A 17011-nucleotide genomic window follows, 5' to 3' on the forward strand; every position below is an offset into this window, starting at 1 on the left:
GGGGGAGCTGCGAGGAAGGACGGGAGTGAGGAGCTGTTGGTAGTGTCATGGTCCCCCGTAGTGTCAGTTCAGCAAGGGCAGTAAGTGGGAGGAGGCTGTCGTCTCGTGATGCACACAATCAGTTTTTCTGCAAGGAGGGGGAACAAAACAAACAAACAAACAAAAAGAGAGGCACAAATGTGGAAACTGTTTGTGTGAAGCAGCTGATGGGAGGTGCTCATGCTTTCAAATTCAGATCCAGAAACGATAAAAAAAAAAAAAAGGTACTCATTGAAATGCAGTGAAGATAAAAAACACGATTCCTAATAACGACGGTTCACGTTTCCTCGAATTTAAACTTGGGGAGCAACATTTGACACCAGGTGTGTTGGTTCAGCTACGGAAACAGGCCATGAGAGCGCCGTTTGGGTTCGAGTTGAGATAAATAAACAAATAAATAAAATGCTAAACCTTTAAACGGTCGTCTGTCGCCCTCGAGATCCTCCCCTCGTCTGATTCCGCCGTATTCGTTTACCTACGCAGACTAAAGCCGGCCTGACGCAGGTCGGTCACGTGACTCGAGCCGATTTAGCGACGCTTCGTTTCAGAATCACATATCTGAGAAAACAACCGAACTCCTTCAACTCGATCCATATGATATAAATCAGGATAAACCTTTTATTTTTATGCTTCATTTCATAGTTTGCAATGAGTACCTTTTTAAAACACAGTAAAGGCTGTGAGCAGCGATGTCACGTTTTTAAAATGTGCAGAAAAACAAAAATAAACAAATAAATAAATAAATAAACAACCTAGGGAGAACAAAAGTCACTGACACTTGTCACCAACAGGGGGAGCAATCCGTCACAGTAAAATGAGCAGAAACACACAGCTACGGTAAAAAACGTCATGCAGCGAGTTGAGCGGGGAAGCCGATGGGACACACATACCATGCGCTGACATGCAGTGTGACAGTGGGTGTGGCCTAACCATCATAAGAATCCATCAGAGGCAAGGAGGCCTGCCTCTCCCCATACATCTTTCCCTGAGAAAAAAGAAAAATGAAGGGATAGGGAGCGTTTGAAAGAGTTTCAAAGATGTAAAAAGAAACCCGGAGAAGGGGCAGAGTGATAACATAGACAGATTTTTTTTTTTAAGTCAAAGAGGAGGGAAATAAAGATAAGATGACAAAAAAAAAACAAAAAAAAAAAAAAGAGGGTTAGAAGTTGTTAGTTTATTGTTAGTTTGTGTTTCAGGTAGAAAAAGAGACGCAGAGTAGAGATCATGTGCAAGATCCAGACATGCAACAACATGCTGTCCGTGGGTGTGAGAACATTCACACGAAAACATTCCCGGAGCTCACATTCAGCGTCTACCAATTTCCACCCTTTTTTCTATAGAAACGCCGTAAGATGTTCGGGATTTTAGCTTTCGCCTCCCGGGTTAGGTGGAAATGTGTTGCAGCAGCAGATGGGAGCAGCATCAACCCCAGTCCTAAACCCCAAAACTTACACTCAGGGCAAAGGAAGAGTCGAGATCGTTTCCTTACATTCACTCACTGGGTTTAGGAGGGAGGTACAAGAAGTATTTTGCAGTTTTGTTGTTATTTTAGAAGACAGTTTTTTCTCTTGTAGGTCATGCAGGATTGTGTGTTCGGGGGGGGTCTACCTGCGCTGTGTCTTTGTCAGCAGGTTCGAGTGTCTCATCCAGAGTGTTCTTCCTTCCTCTCGGATCCAGTGTGGAGTAGGCATCTAAAGAGGGAGCAGAGATACGTCTGTTAGCAAAATATGCACCGAACCACTGGGCGAATTTTAATGAAATGCCTTAAATGAAAAGTACGACTGATTAACGTTGAATCAACCCAGTTCAGGACTGCCATCACAGCTAATCGACGTTAGCAAACACAAAAATGGCTTCAGCTTGTACAGATGTTCAGATAATATACGGTGTGTCATCCCGAACACAGACTCTGATCACATGAGCTCGTTCTTTGAAACGACGGCGTGTTTCATTACATCTACAGTGCAAAAAAAACAAGAAAGCTGCATTCATTTTCAGGAACTAAAATAAAGATTTCAAATTCTTTCTAATTTTGGTAGCGGCACATCTCACTTCGGTGACAGAATTCATTAAAAAAAAGACAAAGAAAAAGGAGTTCATCGGGATTTTGGTGACTCGTGAGGAAACTCAACCCTCTTTACAGCTCAGACATTCCTTAACGGGTCAAAAACTGGACTTTACATTTGGATACCTTTCACATTTTTTTACACAAACACAGTTTAGGTTTAACGATTTTAACAGACCGTCTAACTGTCATGATGATGTCACACACTTCTGAATCATTTTTAAATCTTTTCTTCCCAACTTTAAGTTTTCACACAGCAACTGTTTGAGCTTTACTTTTCAGTCTGCGTTTCTGTCCGCCTATCGTTAACTTGGCAGCCAGGGAGCGACAGACACAGGTCCGTGGTTACTACGGAGACCATAATGAGCCTTTAAACATCAAAACGTAGGGATTCTTTCTTAGTTTAGATTATTCTAAAGTAATAATTAAATTTCTGGCAGTAGCTGAAGCGACACACTTCACTTAGTTTTATTTATTTCTCACAGTAACTTGTTTTAACATCAATAAAAAGGCTTGTGTCTCAGATTAGTTTCATGTGGTGTAGTATTTTAACTGTGTGTGTGTGTGTGTTGCGTTTTAGACTTGCCTGGTCCCATATCATTCATTGGAATCATTTCCCTGTCGTTTCTCCCTCCTGTGAATCAAAGAAAAAAGCAAAGCACGTCACATCAACCTTTTCACACTTAAAAAGAAAATGGTGAGAATAAAGCCTTTATAATAAATACTTAAACAGGTCGGTGTGAAGCAAAATGTGAGGCTGAGAAAAGCCCACTGTGTGTGTTTTTAGGTTGTTCATGCACAGTAAAACCCAAACATGCTCCAATGCTTAAAATAAAGAAAAAGGACAACATGTTGCTGCAGCAGAGCCGTCTCAGACCTTTATCTATGAGTGGAAGAGTGCTGTCAGGATCGATGGGGTCTCTGGGGCTGGTGGTGATCATGAAGTCAGTCTTCTTCCAGCCATCCTTCTCCAAAGGCTTACGGAGCTCTTTGAAGGCCCACAGTTTCTGCAGAATCAGACCGGCTCCTCGTGCTTCCCGGTCTGAGCGTCTCCTGGAAGAAGAAAAAAATGAGACAAACAGCAAATAGCGAAAGGGAAACCCAGATCATCCAGATGTGTTCATCTGGATTACCCGTCTTTATTGATGAGCACCAGTCTCTCGACTCCTTGACAGGAAGTGAGCTTTTTGGCTGCTTCCACGTTGGAGCCCAGCACCTCGTAGAGCGTGCTCAGCACCGACACCACCGTCTCCTCCGACACCTGCTTTGAAGGCTGATTGCCACTCGGCAGGTTCGCTACGAGCGAAGGGATCGCATTTTGACCTGAAAACACAGACGGAGCAGTAAAAGACGAGCTCGGATACAGAACACCGTAATGATTCCTGATTCTTTATGGAGTTTTTGTGGCTGCTCACCCAGTAGATCCCTGTTGAAAGGATCTATAGCGAGGTTGCGAAGGGCTCCAGACATGGCTCGGATTACTCTGTCATTTTCGTGGCTCAGCAGCTCGGCCACCGCAGCCAGACCCTTGTCCTTCCGCATCAAGGTACGGATGTACCGCCCATACTGAAACAGAAAGTTCACAGTCAATTTATTAAATGGCTCGATGGCCGTCTGCAACTGATTAACCTTTGGAATCAGCTCGATTCAAGATGGCTGCCACAGCCAACTGACTTTAAAACCAAACATTGCTACAGATAATGAGCTAAAATTTGGTCTGGGACTAGCTGAGGCTGATCAGTCTGATCTTTCTTTTAAACCATTTGATATCTTTCACAAAAAAACCCTTTTTACAAAGATTTTTCTCCAGATTCCCAGCATTACTCCACTAATCTGACACGAGATGGTTCTCATTTCTCTGAAACAATAATCTAACTCAATACTGGACCAGCCTTTTTGTAATAACTTGTTAAAATATGTCAGAAAAAGCTTCATTCCTGCCACGTTGTTTAGTCATAATAGGTTTCCAGACAGCAGAAAGACCCCTTTTATTAAGTAGTAAATAAAATTTCTTTCTCTGGGTCTGTTTATCTGTTACCTCCTGCAGAGTTGGGCTTTTCTGAACAGAAACACACACACGTCACATCTGTGGCGCTGTGAGCTACACCTTTACCAACAATTACATAAAACCTGTCACTGTGAACAGGATGGTGAAAGCCAAATGTTTATCAAATCTATATGACAAAAAAGGGATTCAGTTCTCTAATTGCGTGAAAAAAATCTGCTTTCAGAGTCAAATAAAGGCGGCGCGATGTGGGCAACAAAAACAAGCTGTGATTTTACAGAGCTGGCTTGCTAAGTTGCTTGGTCAGAGTTTGGTGAAACTGAATATCTGCCGATTTTCTCGCAATTTTGAGTCGTCGACTGGTCTCCAATTGGACTCCATCTTGGAGATGGACTCTCCGTGCTATCTGGTCAGATCCAAACTGATGATTAAACTATAAAGATTGTTTTAATGCCAAAAAACTACAGCCAAAAAAAATAATAATCAAATCTGTTGGTCATGTTTTCTGCTCCGCTGTGCAGCTGAAATATCTCGTCAACAATTAATGACGAAGTAAAGCTCGATCAGACGTGATCTTCAGTTGTGTGTTGGGGACGTTCTACGGGATCTGTTTCTACTTGTGATCAGTCTGGAACATCTGTGCCAACATCTGTGCCAACACTTCCTCGTCAGAATGCTGGTTTTCGGACGGACGGCGGTTCTTACAGTCCAGTGTCCAGCACACAGGTTCTGAATAGCTCCAGCTGAGGCTTCCAGCACGGTGGGGTTTTTGGACTCCATCAGCAGGGATTTGTAGATGTGGACCACCTCTGGCTGGTAGAGCAGCTCATATCCTGCAGGAGAAGGGGGTTATCAGTAAACATGTTTTCTTCTGAGTATGACAACCAGCGGAGCCGGTGTTTACCTTTAGCGGGAGTCGTCCTCTTTGGAATATCGATTGGTTCATTAGCTGCACTCTCATCTCTCTTTCCTAGAAGCAAACCTCAGCATTAACGTCACAGAAATGCAAAGTTTCAATGTGTGACATCTTCTGTTGCTACATCTGCTCTAGTTCAGTGAGACATGCAATCACAAACAAAATAAAAAGAACTGAATTGTAAGTTGTTTACCGACTACATAAGTCATTCACAGAGGAAAGAAAAGGTGCATGTTAGAGTTAGTATCCCACGCTCTAAGTGTTAGATCAGCTTTCTGACTACTGCTTCCACTAAGACGACCACAGGCAGCGAAAGCAAAGTGACGTCACACAGAGGAGGAAGCTTACCTTTAGAAAACCACTCATCTGCAGCCGAGCCGGACAGCGGAGAGGAAAACAGGAGAGAGAAGACAAAACGATGGCATGAGGAGGGAAAAGAGAGTCGCAGAACAGGAGGAAGGTCGAGCATTTAAGTAAAAGAAATGCAGCCATAAGTGAGCCACCCAGAGAACATCAGCTTCGATCCGAAAAGACCAAATACAGCTCCCAGAGCAAAACCCCAGCTCCGTTTATTCCACATCACTGATTTATACCCTGACATAATTATTAGCAGCTGATTCTTGTACAACAGGATATTTGTGTGTCTGTCATCCTGTCACCTCTTAGGACTCTATAGGTTTGAAAATATCTAAAAAAACAACAACTTTGTAACAAGTGTAAACTGTCAAACGACGCTCCAGACACTGTGGCTCTGAAACAAGAAGTCTAAACTCCTTTACGCTTTGCTTTCTCAACCAATAGTTTGACTACTTTCAGAAAGAAAAGCTCTACAATGTTAACTTCTGATCTGTAGTTTGTCTAAAGTTTAATTTCCTATATGAACAGAAACTGGCAGAATAACAAAAACTACCACAGCTTCAAAGTTCAGCTGCGGTTCTTTCTCAATGAATTTAAAACAAACTCAGGAAAACTGAGCAGCAGCGAAGCTCGTGGATTACAGAACAATAAACAAAGGAACTGATGAAGTATAAAGTATAAACCCAGTCAGATACTGGCGTTGGCATTTTATGTGTACGGAGAGGTAATTAGGTCTCATTTTACAGATGCTGACACCTGCTTATAAAAACGAGTCACAAGTCGTTTGACTTCCAGTAGAGAGGAGAGAGAATATCAAAACTATGATGAAGATTGTCAGCGTTTAAGAAATATTTACAGTTTTATTTGCCAAAGGACGCGCTGCTGCACTCAGGGCAAAGTTTCTGGTTATTCTTCCACCCAGCCTCATCCCCTTGTAAAAAACTGAAATAAAAAATGTAGGTTTTAGATAAAATGTTCAGTTTCAAAGTACTCTTGCATTATATTATCCGTCGGTGAAAAACAACGTTGCAACTCGGCCACTTTACAAAACTGCAGGGAACAAAACCGAATCAATACTGTGAGTGAAACATGAGCAGCAGCTGAACAGAAAATGGGCTTTTTCTGAGAGGAGGTTGTTAACATTCCTGTGGCAGAGAGTGGTTTTGTTTGTACAAGTGTGTGTGTGTGTGTGAGTATCAGTCGAGGGAGAATGTGCTGTCAGTGATAAAGCTCCAAACGCTCCTGAAACTGACAGCACACGCCTCTCTCTCCGTCCCGCTCTGCCACACAGACCTTTGCTCTTGCGGGAGCTGAAGCAGCCGCCTTTCTGACCGGAGGAGGCGGGGCCTTGGACGATGGGCGTGTTCTCCTTGTAGCGCTCGTATTCGGGGATTTCACAATACAAGTGATAGGACAAGTTCCTCAGCAGGCAAACGCAGTTCTCCGTCAACTGCAGGCAGGAGAGCAAAACCAAGAATCTGTAAAACGCACTAAACAAAACAAACTTCGAGCTTCGGGTGCTGCTGCCCACACACCTTGTTGTCCATATCCTTACAGTCAATCTGGGACTGAACGATGTACATGACAGAATCCACCAATCCCGTGCACTCCCTCATCTTCCTCCTGGCCTCCTTTCGCTCTGAACTCACGTTTCTTTAAAACAAAACAAACGCTGCGTCAAAAAATGATCAGGAATAAATGAAATAGTTCAGATTTTATTTAAAAAAGGACAGAAGCAGTTTTAGCGACACAAAGGTGTGAGGACGTAACGTTTCGACAGATCCGCCCCCCTCCCCCTCTGAGAGTTGCTTGAATGGAACTCCTGTTGAGTCCGAGTTCACAAAGACGGCACAGTTTGACCGCATCGAGTTACGTCTGATTCACCCTCAGAGCCCAAACTGAACCGGATGGAAACCTGACACCGGGTGAAGCAACATGAAGGAGAAACTCAGCCTTTTGTACCTGGCCTGGTTTTTTTCTCCTCCAGTAACGGACACGCCCTTCGACGCTTTTTCTTCAGCGACGGCAGCGAGGGGGTGTTACTAATGCCTCCTAACTGCATAGTTCAGGAAATTCACGTGTTCCAACAGGCAAACGTTTACAGGAAGGAGGAGAGAGCCTCTGACTCTCAGGATGAGTTGGAATTTCTATATCGTTAATCTAAGAGCACAAAGAACTGATTAGGTTGTAAGGGAGTATCCTAACAATCAACTTTCTGCCTCTTAACGCTTTAAAAAAATAAAAGCTAATAAACTTTAGCTGCCATCTGCTGTTTTCAGTCACCAGAAACTGAAAATTCACACATTTTAAAGCCAACATGAAGCTACAGGTTGGAAACGTCCTGCAAGTCATTTAAAAAGAAAATCAGGATTTTCTGTGGCCTAAAATGTCATAATTTTTTTAGCAGCTTTTCCAGAAAGTTGCACTTTAATTTTATTTTTTTTAAGATGACAAGAAAAACCTAATAAAAAATAATTTTATCTGATCACTGAATTAAATAAAGCGGTTTCGATGCTGTGGTCCAAAAGTAATGAATTACAGACTCCGCATGAAGCAGCGGCTGATTTCTTGATTTTTACGTTGTCAGCTGGTGATGATGTAATAAACTTCGAAGTCTCCTTCCTGTCAGCGTTTTCCTCCTCCCCTGCTGCTCGTCATCATCACTTCTAGCCGGGTCAGAGCCCGGCTGATTGAAAAGGAGCGCACCCAAAGATCCTCCGGGATGTTTCACGTTAAAAAGAGCTTTCAAGAGACAATTTTTTTCATCATCCAGAAGTTTTCCACCACTTTAATGTGGAACACTGACGTTCACAGACTGCAGAAGTAACATTTGTTGCCAGATGTCATTTTTCTGGTGCTTTTATCCTGCAAGCTTGGGTTGGCGATTGCTCAAATTAGCAAAAATAAAGTTGCAACAACTGGCCAAAATCACAAGACTGACCAAAATTTGCAGAAATCGGTTAAATCTGTATTAATAGTTGCACATTGACCGAACCGTCCCACTAAGGTTTCAGATTTATCTGATTTACAGACTTTGATTTTCACAGATTCAAACTGTTTTAGCTTCAGAATTCAAAGGTGTGAATGTAACTTCATGTTTAAAATCAAACATTTAAAGCTGCAACACATTACACGACCTTCTGTTACTCCTTTAACATATTTAAAAATATTAGACTTTAGGTCAAACTACAAATCAACAGCAGTGAATCCACTTTTATCCAACATGACGAGTCGCAGACGCTGCAGCTCGTTTAAAGGTTGGACTTCAGAAAACATGGATTATGTTCGTGAACAGTCCTACTTTAGATGGTGAAGAACTGTACCAAACCCAGATATTTAAAAAGGGAACTCATGAGATTAATCCTTAATAGATGTAGATGTTTTTTTGTTGTTTCCATCCTTCCTGCTCAGATTTAAAGTCACTGACCGCTGATTTACGCTGACGAAGTGCAGAACTCCAAATACCAAGACCTCCAAGTACTCCAGATAAAATCATTTAGACAAACTTTTCCCCACAAGCAGATGAGCACTAATTAAATGTGCTTTAAGAGGACAGATTGTTTACACGGCACAAGTCGATGCCCCGCTGCTCCATTTTAAACTTCTCGTCTCGCTCTCGACCTCACGGTTGCGGCGCCTGACCTCCTCTGGAGTTCATTTTGAATTTCTCTTTGATAAAAGGCTGACATTTCAACCAAACGTCCCCAACGTAAAGCTAACAACTAATTAGATGAGCAAGTAGTTACAGGAAAACACTCAAATTGAGCGTTTCGTGTTATTGCATTCTGCTGTAGTTCTTATTTGTTCAGGTTTCCTTTTTTTCCCCCAACTTTAAAGCTACTTTTGTACTTTTATTATCATCTTAAATGGAAGATAGTCGTAAAATTTATGATTTATTGGATTTTCTTTCCCATGTTCTTGTAAAAAGTGCAAGAATAAAGTTGAAAAGCAGCAGATAAATAAGAGCTAAAGGAGCCGTACAACGATTTCACTGATAAATGGAGCCTTTGTTCCAGAGCAGCAAAGTGTTTTATGATTGGAAACACTAAATCTTTGTATTTCAACCTTAATGTCATCCTCCATCTTAATCACACACATCCGGCTCCACAGCTCAGTTAACTCGCTGACTCTTCCTCCGCCCTCATACCGTTCTGTCAACCCTCCGTACCTCAGGCAGCCCGCCGTGTTGGTGAGCGCCACCTCCCACTCCAGATGTCTGGGCTTGCAGTTCTCCTCGCCGCCCGCCGCCCCGTTGCTCCCTCGCTCCCAGCCCGAGTGGGGCACCATGACCTCGTCGGAGAGGGCGTGCAGCGCGTGGTCCACGATCTCCATTTTCACCGAGTCGTTGGACGACAGGTTCCACAGCGTACCTGGGAGAACCACAGGATTTAAGGGTTTAAAAACGGGCCGAGGAGTACCACTTTAAAAATAGAGCCATAAAAATTAAAAACATGAGGCGTAAATCGCTCGGCAGGTTGTGTGTGTGAGGAGGAAGATAAGATGGTCTGACAGCTTTAATACTTTAAACAATTCTTCTGACATGAACAGGATGGATAGCTGAGGCTCGTTTCTTGTTTTAACTGGTCAGATAGGAAAACTTTAAAAGCAAAATGATTCTGCAGAGCAGTCAGATAAACTTTAACAAACCAGTTTTTCTCTTCTCTTGTACCTGCATCTAAGTCCTGGTTGGGTTTTGTTTTTTGGGGGAAAGTAAATTTCAGTTTGTCAGGGTCAGTCGTTGAGCTGTTGGCAGGTTTAGACCAGATTCTCTGAATTTTACTTGTTCTCGTTGTGTTATCACAACACCGATCTATCGCGAGGCGCATTCCAGGCGGCCATTTTCATTTGCTCAGCTGAATCACGGAGACAACGGGTCTGAGTTTCTCCCCCCGGCTCCTCGCCCTGAGGCGCTCCCAGGCCAAGAGGAATATGTCGTCCCTCCGGTCAGTCCTGGGTCTGCCCTGGGGTCTCCTTTTAGCGAGACGTCGTCAAAATAAAACCGTCAAACCGCCTCGGCTGATTCCTTTTGATGCGTAGGAGCATCAGCCTGAGCCCACACACCCGTCAAAAACAAACCAGTTTTAGCTGCTTGTGTCTTTAATCTCATTTATTTAGTCATGACTTAAACATAACGATCACAGGTGAGGCCAGGGGTTTGCTCCAAGTGTCGTGTGATTGGTCGGAAGTTGTTGTGGGCGTGGTTACGAGCTTTAATGGAGCCATTTTGCTTCTGCTGCTCTGCTGAGAAGCAGCTGGAGGCCGGGAGGAAGTGTGTCTCGTTTAGATGATGTAGGAGGAGGGAGGAGCTTCCCGGGAGTTCTGATCCGGGTGTCTCATGAAAAAAGAAATGTGTGTGTGTGTGTGAAAACGAACATCTCCCAACACACAGACTTCCTGACTTTATACGGAGAGTGACAGAGCCCCGAGAAGCTGGTTGGATATCATCTACAGGAAGTTTGCAGAAAATATCTCAAACGTTTTGCGTTCTCAGGAGCATTTCCGTCAAACGTCGGGGTTTCAACGCGCTTCTCAACTTGATTCATGAATAATAGGCGCCAGGAATAAAAAACCATGCACACATATCAGCCTAGAAACACAACATGGTGTGTTTGCACATTCGTCCAACCTGTGATGATGTCTGTGAGTTCCTGATCGTGGATCTTCCTCAGCAGCCGGATCAGGGCAGGAACTCCATCACAGTTCTTAATGGCTATTTTATTGTCTGCCTCTTTGCCGTAAGAAATGTTCTTCAGTGCTCCACAAGCTGCATAGTGGACCTACAACAGAGACCCAACGACAGCTTTAGGAGCCATTCCTCAGCGTCACGTAAAGCACGGAGTTCACGGAGAAAAACTCCACCAAACAGGCTCCTGTTAAAGCTACAACATACAACACAATGCATGGGTTCTGGAAGAGAAATTAACAGATTCATGTCATTAAATGTAAATTATTGAGTCATGATATTTTTAACATACTTCAGCAATAAAAGAAATATTTATTTCAGAAAGTTTATGAACATCTTACAATCCATAACCACATAATTATACATCAGTTGGGTTTAGTTCAGCGTAATTTAATGTTTTTAAAACTTATTACATGCAGATATAAGAAACTCTCTATCTGACCCTTTTTTTAAGACAATATTATAAACAAAATGGTCGTTTCGCTTTGGTTTTGAAATGCATGATATGCTAATGTTGTTTAAAAACGGCAGCTGGACTTCACTTCTTTTCTTGTTTTTGTTTTTTAATGTTTTACATCTCATTCACAAAAACTTCAGCTTTTCTAATCAGATGAAACGTCTTAAAGAATATAAAGCTGCCTTTAAAAAACAAACTGGAATGTCCTGGATGAGAGAATCTACTCCGTGTGGGTTTTTTTTCATCCAACAGTAAAAAGTTCACCACAGCTAAATCTGAATAAAAATGAACCATAAAAAAAGCCACAAAATGTTTTGTTTAAATCCATATTTAAGTCTAAAGTTGACCTCATTCATTCTGTACAGGAGTTAGGAGTCCTGAAGGGTTTTATTTTGTTAACTAAAATCCCAAAATCAATTCCCTTTTTGTGAATTATACAAATTCAGGCTGTTCTTCTTGAAATCAAACAAAAGAAATGCCTGAATACTCAAATAATTTTAATAATGATACAAAAGGACTCAACAGCAGAAGAGGGGAAGCTATTAAAAGAAAATTAGAAGCTATAAAAAAATGTAAACGGACCTCTCTGTTTGGGATGTCGAGCATCTCCACCAGAGCAGGAATGCCTTTCATACGACGAACGTCAGACTTCACCTGGGAATAAAAAGGACGGATGAGAACATCGGTCGGGTTTCAGTTATTCAAACAAAACGTATAAAGTTGTATCCCGGTTTTACAAAGAATAACTGATGTTTTTTCCTACATCTTACAATGAACAATAATTTGTATAAACTTCCCTGTCTGTGTTAAAATGCTGAATTCAGATGACATAAAATCTGACTAATTAACTGGATATTTAACAATATCCCAATAAATCATTCAAATGTCCAACAGAAACACAAATATATCCTCACAAACACATCACACTCAGTACTACACTATAAAATGTAAAAGTGTGAACATGCAGTTTAATAAGAAGCAAAATTAAAACTTTAACTAAAGTTACATTTTCATAAATAATAAAATGAAAGTAGGGCGGAGTGATCGGAGTCCATCAACAGTTTGTTTGTTTTCCCCACACTTTATTTGAGCCAGTTCATAGTTTCAACCTGAAGTTAAATGTCTGATAAAACATTCTGATCACTTCTGGTGGAATCAGCCTCCATTTCCAGCAACTTTCTGAGCTTTAATGTAAAAAAACCAACAACAACAGAAGGTCTTACTTTGTCGTTCTTAAAGGTGAGATGCTGCAGATACGCAGCGGCGTTGCTACGGACGGGGTCGAGCCTGTAGTTGAGCATGGCGATGACCTCCGGCAGGTCCGGCTGGCGCCAACCACCGGGCGGGGGTCCTTTCCTCAGGGTGCCGTCCAGAGAAGCCATGCTGCCCCTCTCCCCCTGAGCCAGAGGTGCCCCTCTCCCCCAGTAGTACATGTCTCCTGCCCCGCTCAACTCACCGTCCAGAAGAGCTTCGTAACTCCTGGTAAAACACAGATATTCAGTCACAAAATCAATTCTGGGCATTGTTTTGCAAACTCTCCACCCCCGCAGCGCATGCTTACGCAGTCCTGCGAGGAGGTCCACCAGGATAGGCGTGGTGGTTGTGGGGCAAGGTGCTGTAGTGCACGGGGTTGCCCATGCCATAGTCATAGTCGTCGTAGCCAACGCTGCGCTGATCATCCTCCAAACCGTACGGCTCGGCGACAAACCTCGGGATGGAGGAAAGCTCTGGGCGCCCGACCTGCACACAGAGAGAAATTATGATTCAGAAAAACATCCGCAACAAACCAGCTACTTTAACAAACAACAAACATTTAATGCAGCCGGTTAAACATGAAAGAGCGGCAGGCCAAGATAAGATCCTGCCAAAACATACCTCCAAGCAAACGATGCAGTGACTGCTGAACATACCTGTGGCTGAGCAGCATAAGGGTCCATCTGGTTTCTGCTGGGGGCTCTGTAGCTCGGATCCAGAGTTCTGTAACCGTCTGGATGGACCGGTCTGACGAGAGGAAAGGGAACGGGGTGGAGAACGAGAAGAGGAAAACTGATTTAAAATTTATCTGAAGTAAAACAAAAAAAAAAATCTGTCAAAATGTGTGAACGCCTTTAATCCAGTGGTTCAGAAAATGTCTCACGCTGCACCCCACTTTGGTAGGAGGAAAACTTCCAGGTCAAAGTCATTCAGATAGCAGCGTTTATTCTGTATTTTTACAGAAAATGCATTTTCTCTAGTTTTTTTTTTTTTTACTGTATTCAGGGGACACTGGTGTACTATTACCTGGTTAACTACAAAGTAACATGTAGTACTTTGTTTGAACCAGTCCAGGGTGTGGTTTATTACTCCCGTCGCAGCGGAACTCACAGAACTTGTTTTAATCCTTCAAAATAAAAGTCTGAAACATGTACACCGGGAACTTCAATATATCCTCTCTACACATGGGTTACATAATTGTTCTTCAGTAAAAAGGACTCACCAGGATTTTTAAGAAACCAACATTCAGTTGAAATGACAATTATTTATTTATTAGCCTTTATTTAACCAGGAAAATCTCACAGATCTCGTTTTCAAGGAAGGCCTGGGCCTGAAGGCAGCCTAACGTGCATGTTTTTTCATGCACGTGCTCCTCCTTGGGGGTTTAAGAACCACTGCAGATTTGAACAGATTACCTGTAGCGATCATCCATACGAGCGCTCCTGTTGAGGCTCGCGTACGGCTCGGGGGGAGGTGCACCGCGGTAGTCTTCGTACGGCACCCCCGAGGACGCGTAGTGGTAGTTGCGGGGCACGGTGAGGGCAGGGTAGTCCGTGGGTGCACCCCCTCCGGGGCCCTGCCTGTAAGCCGGGTCCATGGGTGAAGCGTAGCCCCCCACACCTGACCCATCCACGGACAGCGCGTCTGACACGGAGGGGATGACCGTACGAGTGGTGGTCGTCTTTACAACTTTTTTTACCTAGAAAAAATAAAAAAAACATGAGTGAGGCACAAGTAAAATACCAATAAGCATGTTTTTTACCACTTCAATGAGCATATGACTCGTTTTACTTTTTTCTCGCCCTCACCGTGGTTTCTGTGCGCCGTGTGGTCCCATCATCACTGGTCTCCACGGAGATAACAGGTGGCATCTCCTGGGGATCCTCCTCCACCGTGAAGGACTCCTGCACCACCTGACCAGGCTCCATCCTGAACTGCAGACGCGGTATTGACTTTAATGTAAATTCTAGCTGTCGTATTTCAAATTATGAGCTCATCACGGGTTACAGAGCATCACGGACGCTGCTGTGCTCGTGCACAAATAAGACAAATTAACTTCTGTGTCAGACAAAAGAAAACCTGACACTGTTGTTGTTCTCAAAACAACTTTAAACCTGAGGAAAGGAACAATATTTACAGACTACGGTTAAAGAACAAATGTAGTGTTTGGTGTGTTAAAACCAATTTTAAGTCAAGTTTTATTATCTATTTTTATGCAGCTTGCTCCCCTTGAGTCTAATATTTGATCATTCTCTCCAGTGAAAGCTTTAAAAGTCATCACATGAAAAAAACAAAACTAATTGTAATGTTAAATATCCTCCAACTGAAAAGCAAAGATTCTTACGTGATGTGTCCCGTTGATGTAACCCTCGCTCAGCGTCAGCCTCTCTATGTCTGCATCACAAGGAATACGACCGTTCTGTCAAAAGACAATTCAAACTATTAGTTAGAAAAGCAAATAAACTGTATTCTTTGGCAAATGCCCCCAAACCGCGGACTGCATGACTGAACATTTTCAATCAGCTGCAAAGAAAACAAAAACTCGAAGCAGTCGCTGTCGACCGATTATTTTAGCTTTCGTCGTACGACTTTTCATCGCGTTTTGCAACTGCTGATGTGTAATTCAAGATGCAGAAACAGTGTTTTTTAAAAACATCAACGTCAGTGACAGCCAAGAGCTTCAAGTCTGTTCTGTGCTGCAGCCAAAGGACGATTTTAACCCCACAATACAAACAGTTTTATGAGTGAACTGGGATGGAATCAATGGATGAAAATAATGAATTAGTCACAGATGAAATGAACAATGACCCACAAGGGAGACAAATACAGAAACAAAAATCCTCCCCCTCTTATGTTGAAATCATCAGTACTGCCCCTGCAGGAGTTTTAAATGTGATGCACTTCCATTTCCAGCCACAGAGGGCGCTCTATCTCTGCACCCTCAGGGCAAAATATCGCTAAATAGTAATCCAATAATGAAATGACAACAGATAACAACCTGCTGCTAGCTGGAGACCATGACGGTGAATGCTGCAGAGACAATCAGCCCACATCACTGAAGCAGATTAAGCAAAAAGCACACAGATTATTCAGCTCAGAAGAAAGTGCCAGGCAGACGTAAACCTGTGGGAACCTGTCAGGACACACTGAGATCAGGCTGCGCTGCTTTGGGAGAGTGGAAGAGGCATGCTAAAACCTATGGGCTATGTAAACACAAACACACACACGGAGCAGTAAAAGGGTTTGAGCCAAAGATGCCTTTCTGACCTGCTCTGGAAACACAAACCTCACACTTATACTGGCCACTAGTTTTTAATAAAAAAGATGTCTATATGCAAATCTGACAAATGTGAAAGGAAAAAAAATGAATGAGTGGGAGAGACTGACTCGTCATCTGTGCGTCTGAAGGATTTCCTGAGGGTAACGGCGACACTAACGGTTCAGCCACACTAATGACGGTGATAAAAAAAGTGAAAGAATGATTTAGCTTGAGTGACTGCGTGTCTGTGTAGTAAACTCAGAGCATGAAGTCCTTCCGAGTAGTCAACGTCGGTGTTGAAACAGGTAAATGACTCATCCAAAATAAGGAAAACAAAGTCACATACTTTACTCAAGTCTGACTTTCAATATGAGGCCCAACCCGACTCAGGATGTGTTTACTTATTTTAAACAGAATCCAGAAACTGTGTTGTTTGATAACCTCCTGTATTAACCAGTGACAAAAGCTGTTTTTACGAAAAAAAAAAAAAAAAAAACATCAAGCAAGACTCAGCTCTGCATGCAGACATTCATGGACAAGTTAGGACAAACGTGATGAGCTGCATTTTTAAGCTCGAGGAGTGGAGGGAGGGTTACGTCGATGAGAAAACGGTGGCTTTGAATGCGATATGGACGATTACTGAGGAGAAGCAGATTAGATGGATATGGTACAAAGATGAGAAAAGATACGGAGTAGGGCTGGGCGATATATCCAGAATATTCAAAATATTGAGTTTTTCCCTCATGTGATAAATATGACTTCCGGGTATAAATTTTTACTGCTGTTTTTTTCAGGCGTCTGCATCTAATTCACCAAGAATTCATCTTTTCCCAGCTTCTTTAAATGCATCATGGCTCACCCCGCCTCCCCCACTCATCTAGAAAACTGCCGCGGGATTTGTGTTCATGTTTCGGAAGTGAGGGGAAATAGAAGCTGGAGAGTGTTCAAAGACGGCGAAATGAGCGACGGGTTTCTG

At 42.8% G+C, this 17011-nt stretch overlaps 1 protein-coding gene across 8 annotated transcripts in view; it reads right to left on the reverse strand.

Moving 5' to 3' along the window:
• Positions 1 to 17011, reverse strand: part of ctnnd1 (catenin (cadherin-associated protein), delta 1) — a 29472-nt gene that overhangs the window by 1606 nt on the left and 10855 nt on the right. For 4 of the 8 annotated variants that reach the window (XM_017432452.2, XM_017432454.3, XM_017432455.3 and 1 more), the window contains 21 exons: positions 15121 to 15195; positions 14585 to 14710; positions 14192 to 14475; positions 13433 to 13523; positions 13084 to 13262; positions 12746 to 13001; positions 12105 to 12176; positions 11009 to 11159; positions 9551 to 9752; positions 6918 to 7035; positions 6676 to 6832; positions 5374 to 5391; positions 5014 to 5079; positions 4815 to 4942; positions 3520 to 3670; positions 3238 to 3427; positions 2982 to 3157; positions 2691 to 2738; positions 1648 to 1730; positions 970 to 1024; positions 6 to 127 (listed from right to left, as the gene is read on the reverse strand). In XM_017432452.2, coding sequence (XP_017287941.1) covers positions 69 to 127; positions 970 to 1024; positions 1648 to 1730; positions 2691 to 2738; positions 2982 to 3157; positions 3238 to 3427; positions 3520 to 3670; positions 4815 to 4942; positions 5014 to 5079; positions 5374 to 5391; positions 6676 to 6832; positions 6918 to 7035; positions 9551 to 9752; positions 11009 to 11159; positions 12105 to 12176; positions 12746 to 13001; positions 13084 to 13262; positions 13433 to 13523; positions 14192 to 14475; positions 14585 to 14710; positions 15121 to 15195 — 2685 coding nt within the window. In that variant the 3' untranslated portion in view covers positions 6 to 68. Of the gene's footprint in view, positions 128 to 929; positions 1025 to 1647; positions 1731 to 2690; positions 2739 to 2981; positions 3158 to 3237; positions 3428 to 3519; positions 3671 to 4814; positions 4943 to 5013; positions 5080 to 5373; positions 5392 to 6675; positions 6833 to 6917; positions 7036 to 9550; positions 9753 to 11008; positions 11160 to 12104; positions 12177 to 12745; positions 13002 to 13083; positions 13263 to 13432; positions 13524 to 14191; positions 14476 to 14584; positions 14711 to 15120; positions 15196 to 17011 lie in introns of those variants that run through there. The other 4 variants (XM_017432453.2, XM_037974814.1, XM_017432460.3 and 1 more) reach the window with 3 other exon arrangements.

Source organism: Kryptolebias marmoratus, linkage group LG3, assembly GCF_001649575.2.
Source record: "Kryptolebias marmoratus isolate JLee-2015 linkage group LG3, ASM164957v2, whole genome shotgun sequence".
Lineage (NCBI taxonomy): Eukaryota > Metazoa > Chordata > Actinopteri > Cyprinodontiformes > Rivulidae > Kryptolebias > Kryptolebias marmoratus.